General features: G+C 35.6%; 1 protein-coding gene across 4 annotated transcripts in view; it reads left to right on the top strand.

Moving 5' to 3' along the window:
- Nucleotides 1-19438, top strand: part of ERC2 (ELKS/RAB6-interacting/CAST family member 2) — a 521548-nt gene that overhangs the window by 231413 nt on the left and 270697 nt on the right. For all 4 annotated transcript variants that reach the window (XM_055710069.1, XM_027805155.2, XM_027805144.2 and 1 more), the window contains one exon: nucleotides 13997-14132. In XM_055710069.1, the coding sequence (XP_055566044.1) occupies nucleotides 13997-14132 (136 nt within the window). The remainder of the gene's footprint in view (nucleotides 1-13996; nucleotides 14133-19438) is intronic.

The raw sequence follows: 19438 nt of genomic DNA, 5'->3' as shown, positions 1-19438 counted from the left end.
GTATGTTTTATGTGCTGGTTTTGTATGTAGCATCATCTAGTCAGATCCATGTTTTTCTTCTGGATTTTAGATTAGTTTAGCTCGAATTTGTGCTTGTGCACTGTTTTTGAGTTATCTTATCAAGTATTGTTACATGTCTTATTGTGGTTGTTGAAAGTAAAAATTTATCTAGTCAGTATTTTTTTCTGTTAGTAGGCCTTGATGTTAATTTCCCTTTTTCATGCTTATGAATGGCTGTAAAGTGTAAGTTAGTGATGTCTTAAAGTATATACTTGCTATTTTAGAAACAAATAACTTTTTATCATTTGGACTATGGGTCCATTCGTTTCAGAATGTGGCTTTATTTATTTTCTCCTGTGGCAGGTATTTTTAAGACAGTTCGGTACTCCTAATCTCATCCCTTACTCTTCAGTTTCTGAAATTGGTGATTGAAGGTTGCACAGAGTTTTGTTTCCTGTGCTGAAGGAGCTTTGCTTTAGGCAGGAACAGACCTGGGTTTCAGTCATTATCAATGTAGAAAGTATTTACTTCTTAACAGATCAATCAGACAGGAGTACAAAGGTGAGTGTATACTGCAAAGACGTTGCAGGTAGCTTTCAGCTACCAAAGTTTTGCATTTGCAGATATAGTATCAGGTTGGCATGCAGTACCTTTGACTAGAATCATGGCAAATGTCCAATCTGCCTTTATATTGTGTTTAGATCTGGAGTTTTCAGAACTTTTATGTTGATGTATACTTCTTGCACTGCTTTGTTCTTTGTTCATACAGAAGCAGAGCTTGCCAGTTTGGGAGAGTTTTGGTATCTTTGTCTCCAAACCAAGCACAGTTCACATTTCATGGTTCAGACTTGTCAGGAAAGTTTCTGACGTGGATGCCTTTGAACTGTATGGCAAAAGATGGCTCATTATGAAAACATTGATAAGGCAAGAGGTTTTTTTCCTGATGTGCTTTAATGCACATCACAACCCCAAGTTACTTTCCAGCTGGAAAATTTTGTTTCTGAAATTTGAGGCTTATTGATTGCAGTAACGAATTGGACAAAAATTTTCAGTTTTTTGTCTATCTACTACAAGCACATTTTAATGTGCTTGAGTGAACAGTTATTACACTTGAATTATAAAAATACTTAATTTATTTTCAGAACCTTTCTTTCTTTCAGAAATTAATCAAATGCATTTATTCTGGAATTGGCTATGATGAAATTAGTGTCTGAATGTAACCACTCTGGCATTTCTATCAAAACGTACTCAACATTGATTGAAAACCTCTATAGCCAGGGAGAGCTTAAAGAAAGGTATTATGCTATGCAGTTGTCATTATGCTTGATTTCACTGGAATTTCATGATTGGTGTGCAGAAACATTTGTTCAGCAGTTGGAGGTGCAATTTCTGTTATGTTTTATTGACCTAAAAAAACAGCTGACCTTGTTGAAGCAAACTGTCCTCATAACCCTGCCAAATTTCACCCCTAGAGTCCTATAGAAGTTGTAGCATATGATCAGAGTTTATTGTGGGATTTCAGTGAAGTGTTAAGTTTTTGCAGCTTGAATCGTCATCAAGGTCAAAACTGAAGAAGCAGATCTATTAATTTTCAATCTTGTAATCAATATGTTCTTAGCTGTCATTTTATTCATCTCTATTTGTGTAAGCTTAGAATGATTAGAAAAATGCTGCATCTATTTTATAACATGGCTGGCTATTGATAGTGATGGTAAACAAGAAAACTGAATACATTGGCATAACCCCTGCCACGTGCATCTACCTATACAATACAAAATGTTCTGAGCACGAGAATCAGTACAGAATTTTTTTTTTTCCATTTAGGTTACAGCAGGTTATATACTCCCCAAACTTTTCTGCCTGCAGATAAATGTGATCGATATTTTTTCCATGTATAATATAATGACCAGTGCTAGAAATTTTCCCACCAGCTTCTGATGTTGGTCTTCCTAATTGTTTCCATAGGAGGCTAAAGCTCAATGAGATGAGTAAGGCAAGGTTTAACGGAGTTTTATATTTAACTTACAAGCCTTCCACAGTTTTGTCAAATGTCAGTTTGATGGTTCCAAGGGCAGAGTGATATGTTGTTCAAAGATAATTTCCCTGGAGAAATTGAGATAGTGTACTAATGAAAACTGAGAGAATCTATGATACACGTTACTCTTCTGAGAGACTGGTTATTCTGAGTGAAAAACACGGTTGTCACATTGGATAACAGGCAGATTGTTGTCATGTCTTTCTGTTCTAGTCCATTTGCTACATATACAGAATCAACATTTTAACATTGTGAACATGTTGTTGTTTAAACATTTTGAAAGAGATAAAGGTTTGAGAAGAAATTATTTAGATTTATCTGATTACATGCGTGGTTTTGAATTCATGTGCATTTACATTTTATTTCATTTAAGAAATAATAAAGTAGAAAGTTTATGTCCTTGGAATTCTGCTTTCTTAAAGAAGAAAAGTATAATAATAATAAATTACAAAATAAGCAGAAATTATAGTGGTAAACAATAAAAAGATAGATATGGTTGGATCCCTGGGACAGGATAATGCATTGTTCATTTTTATCCTGCTCACTCCTGAACTGGTCTACTCACTTCTATACTTTGGCCATTCAGTTTGCTTAAAGGAATGCAGAGGTTAAAATAATTTCTGAGACACTAGAAATGGACTATTTAAATAAGGAAGGATATTTTGTAATTTCTTAGTGATGTGGTTTGTTTTGTTTTGATTTGGAGTGTAAATACTCTGTGGAAGTAAATGGATATGCAGCATGGATATGGGATATGAGGAAAGCTCTGCTTCTCTGAAGAAAAAAATGCCCGCTTTGGGCTGGACTTGACACCACAGTTCTGTGTTGGGGAAGAGAAAACATAAGGAACCGCTGGTTGCTGTTTCACAGTTACTAATTTCAAAAAAGAGTGCTGCTACAGAGCCTTCTCTAGACCTGGTGCTTCCACTAGTTTCCCCCAGGGGAAGATCCACAGAGCATATTTCTTCACTGCCTGGATGTGTGAATCAAGCAGCCGTACAGCACTCCACTGGGGAGCTTGGTGACTGCCTGGGTGCAATGCTGTCAGGATTCCCTGTGTACAGTGGAGGGGTATGTGAGCGAAGGGTCTTTGTGAGATAGCACAGCTTACCCTCAAAAAGCTGTGACTGAAAAGAGACAGAGGAACTAAATTTAGGAATTGGGGTGTTGGTAGAACCACTTCTTCCACTTGCATCGTTTGCTTCCATAATGCCAAGAGCAGCATGCCTAGACAACATGATTGTGACTGGACTGAAATGCTGTGATCTGAATTTGTAAGGGGAAGTTAGTATGCCAAAACAAGAAATCACACAAAGTGTACCTGGTTTTGTTGGGTTTTTTTTGAGGTCTGAAGAGGTTACTGCAAAAGCATGGAAAGTTTGATTTATGTATTGAATGATAATGGCTGGATTGGTCCTGAGAATGGCTAGGTTGAGCCAGGAGTTGCAGTCAAAAGATTTTATTGAGAAGGAAATTGTAATGAAACATGAAGTGCAACAGAGGAGATTTGATCCTGACTGCTGTAGTGCTGTCAGGCTGAGCTGGACATGCTGTGGAGCAGTTGGATGCCCAGAATAGCTGGACAGAGTCAAGAGTTGGTGGGATTTTTTTCGCTGTTTTTGTTTGGTTGGGTTTTCTTTTTTTTTTTTTTAAAGGTTGCCTGGACAGGAACTGGAAAGGACCTGATGAAGCAGCAGCAGGACTGCAACTTCTTGGTTGCAAATGTCAAGCAACAAACTGTTTCCAGTTACTGGTTACAGTAATTGCTATTGGTATCAATTAATAAAATAGCTGAGCAAGCAGTTGGCATATTATATGAGATCAGATATCCTTCTCATCTAGTGTCAGGTCACCAGCAGTATTTGTGGTGGTTTTTGTTTGTTTGGGTTTTTTTTTTTTTGTTGTTTTGGGTTTTTTTTTGTTTTTTGGGGGTTTTTTGTTTGTTTTTTTGTTTTTAAAGAAGAATAACAGAAGAAAATACACAACAATCCTGGGTGTACGAAAGAGATGTATGACACGTGAATCTTCTGGTACGAATTTCACACATGTTCATATAAAGTGTCATCCAGTAAGAATGTGCTGAGAAAGACAGTAGTGCAATGCACTGTATTTGAGTTTCAGTGGTTGCAGTGCAGATATGTGTTGAAACAAAGTGATATGAACCATAGTTTGGAACAGGATTTTAGTAGGTCTTTTTCATTCATGCATTATCCTCATGTGGATATTTCTAGCATCCCTCTAGAGCTTTGGAGGGAACTGTGTCAGACTAAACACTTCTTAAACAAAGATTTTGGAAAACTTCCCAGATTGTGTGTTAGGTAAACTCTTCCACGTTTTTGTCTTTGAGGTGAGAAATGTTTCAGTGACTTCTGTGACGCTCGCTTTATTTCTACCAGGCAGAGTTGTTGGTTCTCTCAAGGCAGCAATGTATTTTTGTGGTGCATTTGGAGTCAAAATAGTTGTCACACTGAAGCGCTGTCATATTAAGTATTTAAGTATTAAGAAATCTTAAACTAGGCTTCAAACATTTGAAAGTATGAGATTTAAGGGGGGGGGGGCAAGGAAGAAGAAGAAGGAAAAAAAAGGGTATTTGAATTTGTGGGGTATTTTTACCCAGGAGTAGAATTGCCTTGTGTTTTTTGAGATCTCTGTGGGCTGCAAGCTTGCTCCTTTGAGTGAGACTGAAATAGCTATGTAATCCATTGGTAACAGGAGCTGGGAACATAATGAAAACATTGAATGTACCAAAAATTCATTTATCTTAACTGTTAACTGTGGGCATTTCAGCATTTTTGCATTCAACTAGAGAATTCAAGATGTAGGAATCAAATTATTTGGAGATTCTAAAAATATTGTTTGGTTTGAGTGATACTTTTTTTCCCTGTTGTTTGTACTGGTCATTTTTGTTCCAGTCCTTTATATCAGCATAGAGAGAACACAAAGGGTGCTTCTCAGTTCTCCTGGTGAGTAGATGGAGCATGAGCTATGGAATGGAGTTTGCCCTAGTCTCAGCTTCAGGTGAATGGCAGAAAGAAGACCAAGCATTCTTCTTCAGTAAGAGATCACAGTATTATATCTCTGAGGGGTGTAGTAGAATAGTGGCCTTTATTACCGAAAGATAAAGTCAGTTTGGCCAAAGTTAACCAGAGTATTACCTTCCTTCAGATTTTCTTGTCTAAAAGGCAGCAAGATTTTACTCAATTGGTATTAGCTTATTTTGTAAGGGAAGGTCTTGATGTCCTCTTAGCCTTCCTGGCAGTGGGGGCAATCCAGCTTCAGGGTGACAATGTTTTCCTGTCTCTGTAGAGGGATCCAGTCAAACTTTCATTTTCATCCCATGTTACAATAGACATGCTAAGGAAGCTGAGCTACTCCCATTTATGTCACTGTAGAATAGATGCTTTTTTCAGTTCTACAGCACCACTGTAAAACGGAAATCGTGTCACAGGATCAGCCATGGGGTTCTGCACACAGTTTAGGTGTTTAAACAGTTAAAAAGGCAATTAGTTCAGGCAGTTGAAGTCTCGTCCCTTGTCCTTTTCAGTGGGTGGTAGAGAGGGGAAAATACAGTTCTTCTATAGAGAAAAGGAGAAGAGTGGGAATAAGATCTGTTAGATTTTCTGCTTTGGAATAGTGAGGGCAAAAAGGGCAAAGATGGGACAGGATAGACAGGATTTTTTTTCTATAGGATGGTAATAGGTTAGTCAGACATGCAAAGACAAGAATCCCTTGGGATTTGGGGATGAAGTATTCCTCCAAAATGTGGCCTTTATGATAACAGACATGGAAAAAAATCAGGTTTGTTTGGGGTTTTTTTTGAGTCTGTCTAAACAAGAATCAAGGAATGATCTCCACACACAAACCCCACCCCACCCCAGAAGGAAGTCTTCAAAAACATTTTACTTGTATGTAACCACCATGTAGTGGTTTGTATTAACCTGTTATTTTTTGGTTTGTGAGCTTTTTATGTTGGTCTGTCAAATTTTCACGTTAAAAGCAGAAAGACTCCCAATTCAAAAGAAGCAGAAGAAATGGTTTTTTTTTTTCAAAATGGTGCAATAGCTTTGGAGTAAGAGAATGGAGCTGATTTACATCAATGTTATACTTCAGTCCCAGATGAACCAGTATAAGCCATGTTCTCCTTAAAGCAGGGAAGTACCTGGCCACTTACGTTTTTCAGAATTCAGGTGCATTGTATAATGTTATCAAATGGAATAAAGAGGCTGTGCAGAGAAAGTATTACAATTTTTGGCACCCATTTAAACAAAGTAACAGATATTCATCAAACTGTCAGAATATCCAAAGAGAAAAACCTCAAATGTAATAATTAATTACTCTGGAGGGGGTGACATGTTAGAAGTGGTAAATTGCTTAATTGTAGTTTTGGGACTTTCTTAGGCTCCGTTCTACATACCTTGCTTGTTCTGTGGGTGGAGCATATCGTATCAGTGGTGAATCTGCAGTTGGTGTGGGTTGTGGATCAATTTTGGTAGGGCATCCCTGAAACGGTTCACACTAATGCATTTAGGCCTGCAACATATATACATTCTTCTGTGTTTTGAAGACTCCCTGTTGGGAGGACCAGGCAGCTGCTTTGTATCATTGTTTTTCCCATTTTTCTTTATGATGCTGCAGTACTGACATACCTTACTTCAATGAGGAATACTCTTCTTCTGTGTAGCTTTGGGCAAACTAATTCTTTTCTCACTCTTAACAAATGTACTGGCAATAAATAGTTGCATTCTGTGTTGCTGTAAAATGACGTTTACTAGTCAGTGGATGTCTCAGAAAAAAATAATTTTGTACAATGGTGAGATGGCTTTACAGTCAGTAGATTTCATTTTACAAGGAAAAAGGGAAATTTCTTATGAAATAAAATGTTATTATTTTATATGTTAATAAATGTTCATCTGTTTTCTTCCTGTGGTTATGAATCTATTTGTCATTTTATATCAGGGCATAAAGCTAGATGAGTGATTTAACCTGGAATGTACAAGCAGTCTAACTTCTGAGCATCATCTGTGTTATGAAAAAGGGTAAATCGCAATATAATTTTTTGCCATCAAGGGAGAAAGAATAAAAGTTATTTAGAAACTAAGCTCTGTTGGACATGCTGGCTGTGTCAAAGTAATTAATTTCTTATTGGCTGGGATGATTTCTTTTGTTTTTGCATTGAAAGTATTAATTTTATATCATCATGACAATTGTATTAGTTAACAAAAATAAAATAAGAAAGGTTAGGAATAAGAAAAACTCCCAAATTTTAAAAGATTTTTTAGATGCTAATAATTCTTTGTTATAGAATCTGGATTACAAAAAAAACCCCACCCAACAACCTGGAAGTTTTTGTAAATGCAAATGACAACACAGAAAGATATTACTCAGTTTTTTATTAGCATATCATAAATCTTAAGGTGATTAGAGTCTAACATTAAAAAAAATTAGCAGTCAAGCATGAGGGCTTTCTTTTAGAAAAATTGTGGTATATTAGTTTTCGTTGTCATATCAAAATTTTGGCCTGTCATGCATATAGGTTTTCTGGTCATCATGATACCTGTTTTCCCCAGACAAATCCATCGGTGGGTTGTAAGTGATTACACAGTGTCCTTGTGTATTTGTGTCACAGTGTCTCTTGTGATGTTTACGGTTTGCTAGTGTCTAACCCATCTTTGTTGTTCAGGTTTATACGTTGAAAGTATCAAATACATTTGTATTCCAGGAAAGTGCCAGAAAAAATATTTAACTTTGCTCATATCTTAATGGAAAATCTTTCCTATGGATTTAAATGTAGTTGGATCTGAATTTTAAAGAATTACCCTTATGCTGTTGTTTTAAATGACAACCTATGTGTACTGTCATTTTTAAGACAGTGAGAACTGAACTGTTGGGAATATTTCTATGAGTCTTGCTGAATTAATATAGTTCAGAGCGGACATTCACATGGACAGGATTTACAGGATCAGGTCCTTCTGCGTGACTAGCTCCTGAGATCCAGAGTGCCTAGTGAAATGTTAATGGTTTTTTTATTGCTCCCATGTGAATCGTTTGTAAAGGTGTGGACTATTTATAAAGGAGAAAGAGATGATCTGTTAAAAAAAAAAAATAATTCTTGCAAGTAATGATATTGGTAATATTCTACCCAGCGCATGCCTGGAACAATAGCTGAAAATATTTGATTATTTAAAATGTGTACTGAATTAAATTTTGAAATGTATTTCTGAGACTTTCCTATTTTATAGAAATTACTTGTTTTGACTAAATTGTTGTATTTAGTAAAATCTTTATTTTTTCCTGAGAATATTCTTTGGTAAGTTTATTGCACTCTGATATTTTTTGTTTTGTTTTGTTTGTTTGTTGAGGAGTACAGGTTCCTAGCATACAGGAGAATTTTTTGATGGACTTTGAGACAGCTGCTCCCATTGTAATATTGTTTAATATGATGAAAAATATTACAGAGACATATTGCTTTAGAAAATGTTACAAATTTTTCTCTTGGGAGTATTTTCATGTCTGCAATTTTGGATGCTTTGAGGGAAAAAAATATCTTTATGAAATAGTGTGAAGGCTATACTAAGCATGTAACACTTATCTTTGGCTGACATTACCAATTTTTTGGCCAACGTACCCAGGTGGCTAATTAAAGCTAGGAATTTAATGAAATAATGTGATTTTCTATAGCTATCAGAGATGAAAGCATTGGAGTTTAGACAACAGTTGCACTACTGTAAAATGAAATCTGAAAGATACATATGCGTGGAAACTCCAATGTTAATATTTGTCTTTAATAGTTTTATTGAAGGAATTAAATGTACTGTAGTTGGAGCTACAAGATCAATTTGAATGCTATTCCAGAAGAACAAGAAAAAAACACAAAATAACATGGTTAAACATAGTCATTACAATTAGTAATATTCATGCTGTCAAGAACTAAGTGCTACTACTGTTTTAATATTTCTTTTTTTGCTGATCAAGGGTCTGGATCTCCATGACACTGATGTCTATTTCTTACAAAGACATATCAATTAAAAAATTGAATAGAATGAATGGCTAAGTGTAATTGATGTAAGGGCCTCTTGCTGTTTGCACAGCAAGGTTAAGGGGCTCTGGGCTCCTTGGTCCAGACTCATAAGAGACAAAACTATAGGGCTGTGTAAGAATTTTTTTTCTCTTTTCCTTTCACCTACCTTGTGCGGATATATATGATATTCTAAGTACACCTAAATATTTAGCAGTCATAGTTTCATGGTTCTTCAGGAATATCAGAAACCGGAGCTGTTATAGTCTATTGATTCCTGTCTTGGCAGTTTAAAACCATCTTTCTGAAAGTTGTGGGATGCTGAGGAAAACAGATGTAGGCATTGCCATGGTTTGGATACCTTATTTAAAGTCTAGTGCCCAGCTGAGGTGGAAATTAATGGCTGTGGAGCGTTCCATTTGTGAGAAAGATTATAAAAATTATCCCAGGTCCAGAAGATTGAGGAAGTAGAGTGGGAAATTGTGACTGGCCAATTTTTACTGGAGTAGCATAGCTACGGTCTACTGTGTATTTACAGTTCAGAGCAATGGCTTGATATAGGTTTAAAAAAAATAATAAACTCAGTTTAAAATACAGTAAGGCAGTTTCTAGAGAAGTATTTTACTTTATATAGTCTTCATTAGGAATGAGAGAATGTCTAATGTACTAGAATCAAATTTTATATAGAATTTTTTCTTATATCTAATGTTCTTCATCTCTTCTTTATTAACTTCCAATATCATTGTCACCAAGTATTTATGTGGCATGGGTGTGGTTTTGTTTTGGTTTTTTTTCTTTTAAACTATTCAGGATGTGCTTACATTCTAGCTCCATTTTGAAGACAGCTTAGGTCCATTCGGAATTCTTTTTTTGTCGATAGATCAAGCTGCTAGTTGTTTTATGGCAATTGCTGACTGGCTATAACCACAGAAACACAAATAGAAATTTAAGTTTGTTATCTGAAAAAGTGATATTAACTAGCCATTTTAATGTTTGGCCAAGATTAAGCATCTGTGTAAAGTGTTGCTTCTCTACACTGCTCTTTAGACTGCTTTTTTCCTCCTTAAATGTTATGAGCTCAGAACATCATTGCTTTAAACCAGATGTGGTGTTGGCACTGCTTTAGCGTGCTCTGGGCTTGGGTGCTTTAGAACTGGTTTGAAGACTGGCTTTCCAGTTACGTGATGTTTGTAAAATTATATACGCAGCATAGTTTTCCATAATAACTAGCTTGAGATGACTGTAGTGCCTAGTTTAGTGGTTAAAGAATTTAGCTCACTATAAGGTAACATATACCCAACTTCAAAATGAACTATAGCAAAGTGGAGAATCAGAAAGCTGTGGGTTTCATCTTACTGCTTTGGGGCAGTTAGACTATCAAACAAAGAATACTTTTGCATATATTTTACTACCAGAATATGATTAATGTGTGATGGTAAGATCAATTCTACTGCCCAGGCCCCTGCGGTGTACATTTCAGATTCTGAAGACAATGTATCGTAACCAGTAATGTTTTATTTATTTTACTCTGTCCAATGAATTCTGTGGTCTTACTACTTTAAATTGAAACAGTGTAGCAGAGCACATGAAACTAATACCTCATGATAAAGAATAATGTAGATTCAACTATTCATATCAGCATAACTACTAGTAAACTAACTATGTTGGTATTTTATATTCCATATGGTAATGGCATATGGTGTTTTGTGCTGATTGTGTACTGTTCCCAAATGTGGTTTTGTTTCTCATGCATAATTTTTGCTTATACTAATCTATTTTATTAAAAAGTGTTTTAGAAACAGGGAAGTGTGAAAAAACACCAGAGCAAGCATACTCAAAAAATACATTGTATCAAGGATTATGTTTGATATATTCGCTGTTTAAAAAAGAATAATGGTGGAGAATGTGTTCTTGTATTAATTTCCTGTGTTGAACTCCTCCTGTACCTTTAATGCAGGCCTAAAAACCTACTCAGCTTGGCTTTTTAACTGTTAGCATTTTCATTTCCATAGACATGTAGTCAGCTGTGGAAGAAAGAGAGGCTATGACACAGCTTTCTTTTATTTCCTTCTCTTTAAGATTTTGCATATCACAGACACCAGATGTTTTGCATTGCAACTTTACCATGTTCTACTTTTCAGAATTCTACTTAGACAGAAACTGCAATGGGAGGTCGTGAGAGGGAAGGGTTACAAAAGAGACAGTTAGCATTGGCATAAAATTGAACTTTTTACAGAGATTTAATATAAATTAATTTATAATTTATTCAGCATTAGATTAGAAAGCATTTTATATTTTAACAGCACAAAGGCATATAACCCCACCAGGATTTCTGCCAAATACCGTGTTTATATATGTAGTTGTGAAAGTCAATTTTTCTAGTATTAATTTTGGGTTTATGCTGTTTAGGTCTATGCTTACAATTATGTGACAGATCCATGAAAGAGAACTGATTTTCAACTGAAGCTGCACAGAGCATCTAATGTATATTTGTATACTTGATTAGAAAGACAAAGGGCATCACTCTAAAATCCTTGAATAAATTTATTTAAAAATATACAATTCAATAGTTAAACCTATTATATTCTTTAGGACCTAGAAACAAGTTTAAACTGGGGCACGCGGTTTCTGGGATGATTTTGTCAATATGTCAGTATAACTTTGACAGAAATATCCCTGCTGTTTTTAGCGCTGTCATGTTGCCTGGTTATTACTGGCTAGCTGTGGTGGTGTTGTGTTTTTCAGAAAATTAACCTTTCTTAAAACACTCTGATAAAATACTGGTGATTTATGATATACTCCATGTCTATTGAGGTAGGTCTCATGTAGGCAAGGTTTCTTCTCACCATCGTATAGTGTATTTTTTGTTCTCAAGTGAACTTGATTTGGGAATCTAAACATGTCAGAAACCTACCAAGACACAGTTCTAGTGCTGTACTGACGGTTGCTTTGAGCTGGGGAAAAGGAGTTTTTTTTTTATGAACCTTGTCATTTTGTTAAAGGTGTGTCTAAAGGAGGAGAGCGCCTTAGGTGTATAGTTAATTAGAACTATATAAGGGTACTATAAAAAATATTTGAGACTATTTAAGGAAGGTACAGCTTAAGGTCTCAAAGTCTCTAGCATTGTAGAATGCTAACTCCTAACTAGAGTTCGTTCAACCTAGATAAGCTCAGCTGTTCATCTTCCAGTCACTATTTTCTGTAATTTAGAAATGATTGTACTAAAAAGAAATAAATTTTAAAAGGATAGCCTTGATTTTTTTTCTATTCCCGCCCCCCCCCCCCCCCCCCCCCCCCCCGAAACTGGTCTATTTTCTGGTTAGAGTGTCTTTTTGGGGATTCTTTTAGTTTTATGATATGTATAGTCTTAATGGATTTTATTTCTAACATTAACGAATGAGTACAAAACACAGATGCTGTAAATGGATTATCGGTTTGGCTAATCTATCTTTTTGTGCCTTACCAGGCTGATGCAAACTCTTGAGCACAACTACAGGATAAATCTGTTTTTCAAATAGAGGAATTCATACTTGTCTTTCATACTTGTCTTTCTAGAAAAATTATCTGTGAGCTTGATGTGGATTCTTTTTAAAAGCAAAAATTTTTATTTGAATTAGTTTTACCCTCTTCTATATTTCTAAGCAAGTTGCAGCTCTTTTTTAGTAAAAATATATTAGCTTTTCTGTTATGTATTGTACCTACAAACTTTTATATGAAGTGCCTTCTAAGAATTTTTAATAGCATGGCAACATTTATTGATTACAGATTCATTGTTAATTTTTCAGTATAAATAAGTAGTGAAGAAAACAGTGGTAGGACAAAGAAACTAGTGGTAGAAGTAAGTATAAAATGCCCTAGTTCCTTTAGCATAATAAAATAAGTGCAAGAAATGTATTCTCTAACTTTTGGGGTTTTTTTACTGAAAATTCTAATGTGGAAGGAACAGAGACAGTTTCCATGATCCTTTTGGGCCCTACATAATATTCTCTTCATTTGCCAAAATAGGATTAGTGAGCACATCTCATTAGGAATTTGCACATGATTTTATTTTAATATAGATGAAAGGGATCAAATTCCTCAAAGTCAAAAAAAGTAGAAAAAACAGTATCTGAGAATCCAAGCAGATAGAAATCATTTCTGCAAGGATATTTTTTCTGTGCCTGCCAGGCAAAATTAGTGTGCCTCCTTTCCTGAAAGGTTGTATTCTAAGTAACAGAATCAGGAAAGCTTCTGGTAACTTAATGAGTAAGATCCAGAGCAAAAGATAATTCAACATTGAAACAATTTTTTTTTGAGTACAGTCTTAACAAAATAAAATATATGTTGGCGATATTGTTTCATTTTCATTAGAAGCTACTCTTAAATCTGTTGATAATCTTTTGTAGAAAGAAGTCTTGTTATTAAAAAAGTTAAATATGTAATGTTTTTGTACAAAGCTATTTGTAAAAGCATTCTTTATTCTTCATGGCATTTATGACTTGACCTTCTACCCCATCACACTTTCATCCTCAGAAACATTGTATTTATAGTCCAGGTTTTCAAAAATAGAATTTCACATCAGTCATCACCTTCACCTTCTGCTTCCTTTGAAATTAATGCTGCTTAGAACACCCATTAAAATTGTTCCCAAGTTCACTGAGTGTGTAAGGATTGTTGCAATTTTTCTGTGTACTTAGAACATGTATAAGTATTTGTGAGCAATCAATAGAAAAAAGCTTGCAGGCCCAAATAAATGCTTTTTACTGTTGCATAATCTGATGGTATTAAACCTGTTTTGATATGCCATCTTGAAAACAAGATGAAGTTTTACTGTTTACATCTGATACTTGGAATACTTGTATCTGTTGGAGAAACGATGTCTTGTGTCATAGTCACAAGTTAATTTATAGGGAAAAAGAAGTGATTGCAGTCATTAACCCTAATGTATATGTGTATACAATTCTTAGACATATGAAGGACCAAAACAAGAAGGTTGCCAATCTGAAGCACAATCAGCAAATGGAGAAAAAGAAGAATGCACAATTGTTGGAAGAAGTTCGTAGGCGAGAGGACAATATGACTGACAATTCTCAGCATTTACAAGTGAGTTTATTTTTCAGTTGTGTTTTATAACCATCAAGAAAAAAAATACACTTCTGTTCTACTGTGTGCCTTCCAAGTTGTATAACGAAACTTTTCCCAGAAAGAGCTTATGGCTCTCACCTGTCCTACCAGAAGATGTACTACTAACTTCAGTTGCGTACATGAAATATTTGGTATTTAGCGTGAGGAAAAAGCAATATAATTTGAAGCCCTCTCCTCACAAGGACTGTATTTTACTTATTTAAAAACAAGTCCTTATTGTTTTGAGGAGCGTCAGAAAATAGAAGGGTAATTATCCTTTCTGGATTCTGTTTCTGTGCTATTCACAGTATTATATCCACAAGCCACAGTAAGGTTATATAGTGTGGTTATGAATGTGCAGCATGTTTGAATATCGAGTAGTAGTGTGCTGTGATTTTTTTTTTCTTTTTTTTTTCTTTCCTTTTTTTCCTTGGCAGGCATTTACATAGCTGGGTGATTAGCTCTGTAAAATACGATTTAATTTTTGAAGAGCACTAAACTGTGCCATATTTTCGTGTGTAGAGATTGAATGCAACAACATTTGAGACCCATGAGTCGGTCCCTGTTCTGTCTCTAGATATAGCTCTTCACGTTAAATTCCACTGTCTGGGAATGAAATTCTATATCAGCAGGGATATCATCATCTGGTTTCATACTCAAATCATTTAATGGGTGTGATTTGATCTTATTAACTAACTCTCTGTACATGCATGTGTAGTAGATTAAAAGAGTGAGGATAGGTTGTCTAACAGGTTAATGGTGAATTTGGAATCCTCACCAAAGATTGTTTTTATCTTATGTATTTATATCCAGCATAGAGTAGCTATAGCTGTCTAATTTGACACATCTCTACTAATCGTTACTGCACAGTTATTACATCAATAACCTTTTCCTTACAGTTGGCAAGAAAAGGTAGTCCTATCTTTTTATTTAAGACAGACTTTTAACCTTTTGCTGAAAGTTTCTACAGTTTGTAAGTCACTGGATTCAAGCATTGAGATTTGAAAGGTAATTAGCTCATCTGGTTAAACGATACACTACATATTAGGGAATTTGTATTAAAGACTACAAAACGAGTTTGATGCATGACTTAAAAATATTCTCTGAGATCTGACCATGAGAAAATATGAAAAAAAGTATTGATTTTTGTCAACAACGTAAATGTCTCCATACCCAGTGTTTCTAGGCAAGTCTGATTTACTGTGCAAAATGTCAATTTTGCTTTGTTCCGGTTGATATAATGGTCTTCTTCAAAATTTCCAGTAGATGGAACTTGACCTTGACTTGTTTCATATGCTACTGTATTTCTCGTGTGTTCCTATATGCAAAATGGAGAAATTAACACCATGCCTCTCTTTGGGCTTAAGTTGGTGAAACTGTATGTCAGAATTAAGTTCAGGAAATGATATTTTCTTTATGCATCTGTGTAGTGTTATGTATACTTTATGACCTTGGTCATTACATATGATTACATCACCATGCATTCTACTACACATGATACAGCAATAAAACCCCATGAAGTTTTTGACCTCAGAATATGATATATCAAAATTAAATTTCAGTTTTGAGCAGCTACTTGCAATTAATGTGGTTCAATAAAGAGAATATATTAGAGCTATAATTTTTCCCAATATTATTTTGGAAATCTATTAGAGTGGGGTGATCACTAGAGAATAGAAGTAATTTCTAGGGTCTTTGAAGTAACTGCTATACTTGGAGCTTTCAAGTCATGTGATGAGAATCGGTCTACCAAATGAAAGCAGCACAGCTGAATAACCTGAATTTAGAAAGAAAAACCCGCTGCTGTATAGCTCTTCTGTGCCGTTCAGCTGGCTATAAAGCATTTACCCAGAACAGTTCATGAAAACCAGTTAACTACTATTTCTCTGTTACTATGCCTTAAAATGTTAATAATTTAATATTGTGTGCTTCGACATATTACTTTCAGTAATGTATGTGTGTATGTGTCATGGCCCATCCTACAGTTGCTGAGCTGCTAGGACAGTGAAAGAGAGGATCCTAGCTGCTTCTGTGTATCAGTAGGTGCTTTGCATTCCCCAACTCTTCCTCCAGTAGCTGTAAGAACAACAGGAGGAGTTGAGTGTTGGTTGTCTGTGCTGCTGGCATGCTGGTACAGCTAATCCTGCCTTCTCTGGCATAAGCAGAACAGGCAATCTGCTGCTCTTGTCAGTTTGCTGCCATAACTAGTTGTTTTATTTCCTGTGTCTAAAACATTTCCTCATTTCCTTGGCTTATTTCTTCCCATGTCTGCCTTCATGTTAACTGTTCTGTTCGTGCAGGGCTGGATGTGTTCTCTCATTGCAGTTTGCTGCTTTAATGAATTAGACTGGCTGTCACTGCATGGATCACAGGGAAGGCAAAGCCCTGAAAATGGCTTGTTTGACTTAGAGTGAGCCATAAAACACCTGGAGATGTGCATTTGCAAGTAGAAGTTTAACTCTACAGTACTATGACATGTTCAAGTAAAACCCTAAGGGAGCAAAGTGAATGGAGAGGTGTGGAGAAAAGCAGCCAAAATTGCTGAACATCTGGCAGCTTTTTCCTTCCCCAGTAAATTAAGCTAGAGAGTTGCTTTGGTCTAGTAGGTACAGGAAGCCATTTCACTGCATCAAGCAACCCCTTCCAAAGTGGGCTTGATAAAGTGTCCTTTTTTTTCTGTTGTTCTTGTGAGGGAAAGGAATTACTATTCTCTGTGGAAGTTCATTACGGTTTGTTTTCAAAAATGAAACACAAAGTTAATTGTTTCAGTAAAAGCTCATGATATGACATGTATATTTAATGGAAACATTTCCCTGCCATCATACTGGAAGCTTAAGGTTTCCTTATCATTGCAAGGTTTGGGGAGCTTTTAGTTCTTCTACATAAGCACCATAGTGAATCCTGGAAGTAAAACAAATAGTTTGACGTTGAATAGCGGAGGTAACATGCCTCTGATGTGCATTTATTCTGCTATAGGAGAGTATTTTGATTTAAAGTTTTTTGACTGGTATTATTTGTTTTATATGTGTAAGGCAGTTACAAATATTACAAAAATGAGTCTGATAAGTAGGTGGTTGCCTGGTTAAAAAGCCAAACAAACTAAAGCTCCAGTCAATTAGCCTTGGTATACAAAGGAACTTTTTTTCATAAGAGTTATTTAAAAAAACCTCCTCCTCCTCTGTGGAGTTGTTTAAAGAGCAGGTATCTCTTAAAATGCAAGTTTTTCCTTTAAAAAATTTTGATCAAGAGCACTAGTGGATGCAGTTATGATTTTGATTGGCCTGTATGACTTGTTATTTCAGGGTAATTTTGACTTGAGGCTTTTGTAAGTTGTCACATAAAACTGTGTCGTGTATTTAGCTTAAGATAAACATTTACTCCTTTAATATTTAGCCACAAATGCCTGAGTGCAGGGATGGAACCCACCTGCTTTCCGCAGGTCTGAGTATGCAGCTACATTTGTAAGTGTCCTAGATTTGAACTTATATATGCATGTGTTCAAAAGGATACATAGAATGCAGTATGTAATAGGTAAATTTATTTTCTTTCCTACCCACCCAAGCATAAAATATTTTCCCCAGGAAGCCAAATATAAACTGAAGTTCTAGTGATGTGAACATATAGAGAATTCAAATTGGGATATAAAAGTTGACTAAATGAACAATCTGACAGAGTAGAATACTTGATCACTCTTTATATTAAATTTTGGTTTATAAATAATATGTAGAGTTATTAAAATGTACATTAAAATGTAGTGGTGATCTAAGGATTTAAGTGAGGCAGAATTTGTGGGGAGACACATGATGTGAGATATATTATGTGCTTTGAAAAAGAAGTTTCTGGAAGTACTATACACCTGCTAATTAAAAATGAAATTAATTGGTATTTCAATCAATATTGAATTAACATCTTAGTAAACTATAGATATCTGACCACCTTTTCTTGTTACTGTTTATAATGCTCTCTACTACGTTTAGTAGAAGCACCCTATGTTTATAGGCATTTATAACAGATAGTTCTTGTGTCTATAGTGTACTTGTTACATTTGTGAATGTTGTATTGAGCTGTTAAGGTAAAGTATATCCTAAAATTCTCTGGCCTGATGTAATGTTTGTATTTGTTGGCTAGCTGTGATAAACTGGCTGTTAGCTAGCTGTGATAAGCTCAGCTGAGAAATAAGAGCAATTAGACTAGTCAAATTACGTTTACTCCAGCCAAGTCTCAATCTTTTTGCAGAAGTCCTGGGAAACATGTAATAAGAAAGCTAGTATAATTGTCCATGGACCATTCAGGGCGTCATTCAGGGCAAACTGAAGCAATCTGTTGAATTGCCATCCATTTTGTACAGCTCAAGTGGGGGTTGAAGCTCTACCCATTCAGCTGTCCACTTGCTTTCTGGTAGGTCTGACAAAGTTCAGAATTCTGTCGTTTCTTTGAAGCTTCAATAGGATACAATAGCTCCTGAGGCTTATAACATCATGTCTATTTGTGACATATTTCACGATCTTTTCAGATAAAAGCCTCTCAAAACTGGTTCATATCCTAGCATCAGTGCTTTCAGGTCAAGTTTGAATTTCTGATGGCCCCATCTCACAGCACTCCAGTGCCACTGCTGTGATGGAGAGTGCCCTGGGATGCCTGGGGAGGGAATTCACTTTGGTCTCCCTCAGCTATCAGCAATAATTGTGAGTGATGCTTCAGGTGTGGTTTTGGGGGGTTATTTGGATCACTGTAAAATTGGAAACATCAGGGAGTCAGACTTTAGATTATTTCTTGGGAATGAAGAATAGTTGTGAGGTTTCTGCTTTTTCCTTCCACAAATCAAGGGCAGACCTGTGCAAATCTTGCCAGCCGTGATGGTCATACATTACATAAAGCATCACAGCAGGAGACCTGGCCCTTGAACACTTTATCGTGAATTTTTTTGAGAATGTTGTATCTAACATGCATTCATTTTTCTGTTTTTTGTTCACCTTAAAAAGATAAGCCTTTTTGAGAAATGCTGAGCCAAGAAATATGCAAGTATCATGTCATAAAGTTGTGCATAATTCCTCAAATCTATTTGCAGGATCTTGAAATGTTATAGATGTGAAATATGTTTATTTCCTGAGATGTGTTTTTCTTGATTCTTGTATGGAACGTGGTTGTTCCAGTAACACTGTTACCTCAGTTGAATTGGGAAAGAAAACATTTGCATAATGTTGAGAACTTGAGTGGATTTGGTTTTGATTCTGATTTTCAAACCTGCTGTAATAACAACAATGTCCTTTCTCTTCTCTAGAGTA

This window comes from Falco cherrug, chromosome 4 (genome assembly GCF_023634085.1).
Source record: "Falco cherrug isolate bFalChe1 chromosome 4, bFalChe1.pri, whole genome shotgun sequence".
Taxonomy (NCBI): domain Eukaryota; kingdom Metazoa; phylum Chordata; class Aves; order Falconiformes; family Falconidae; genus Falco; species Falco cherrug.
The sequence above is the reverse complement of the archived record's forward strand: the minus strand, read 5'-3'. Positions and strand labels throughout refer to the sequence as shown.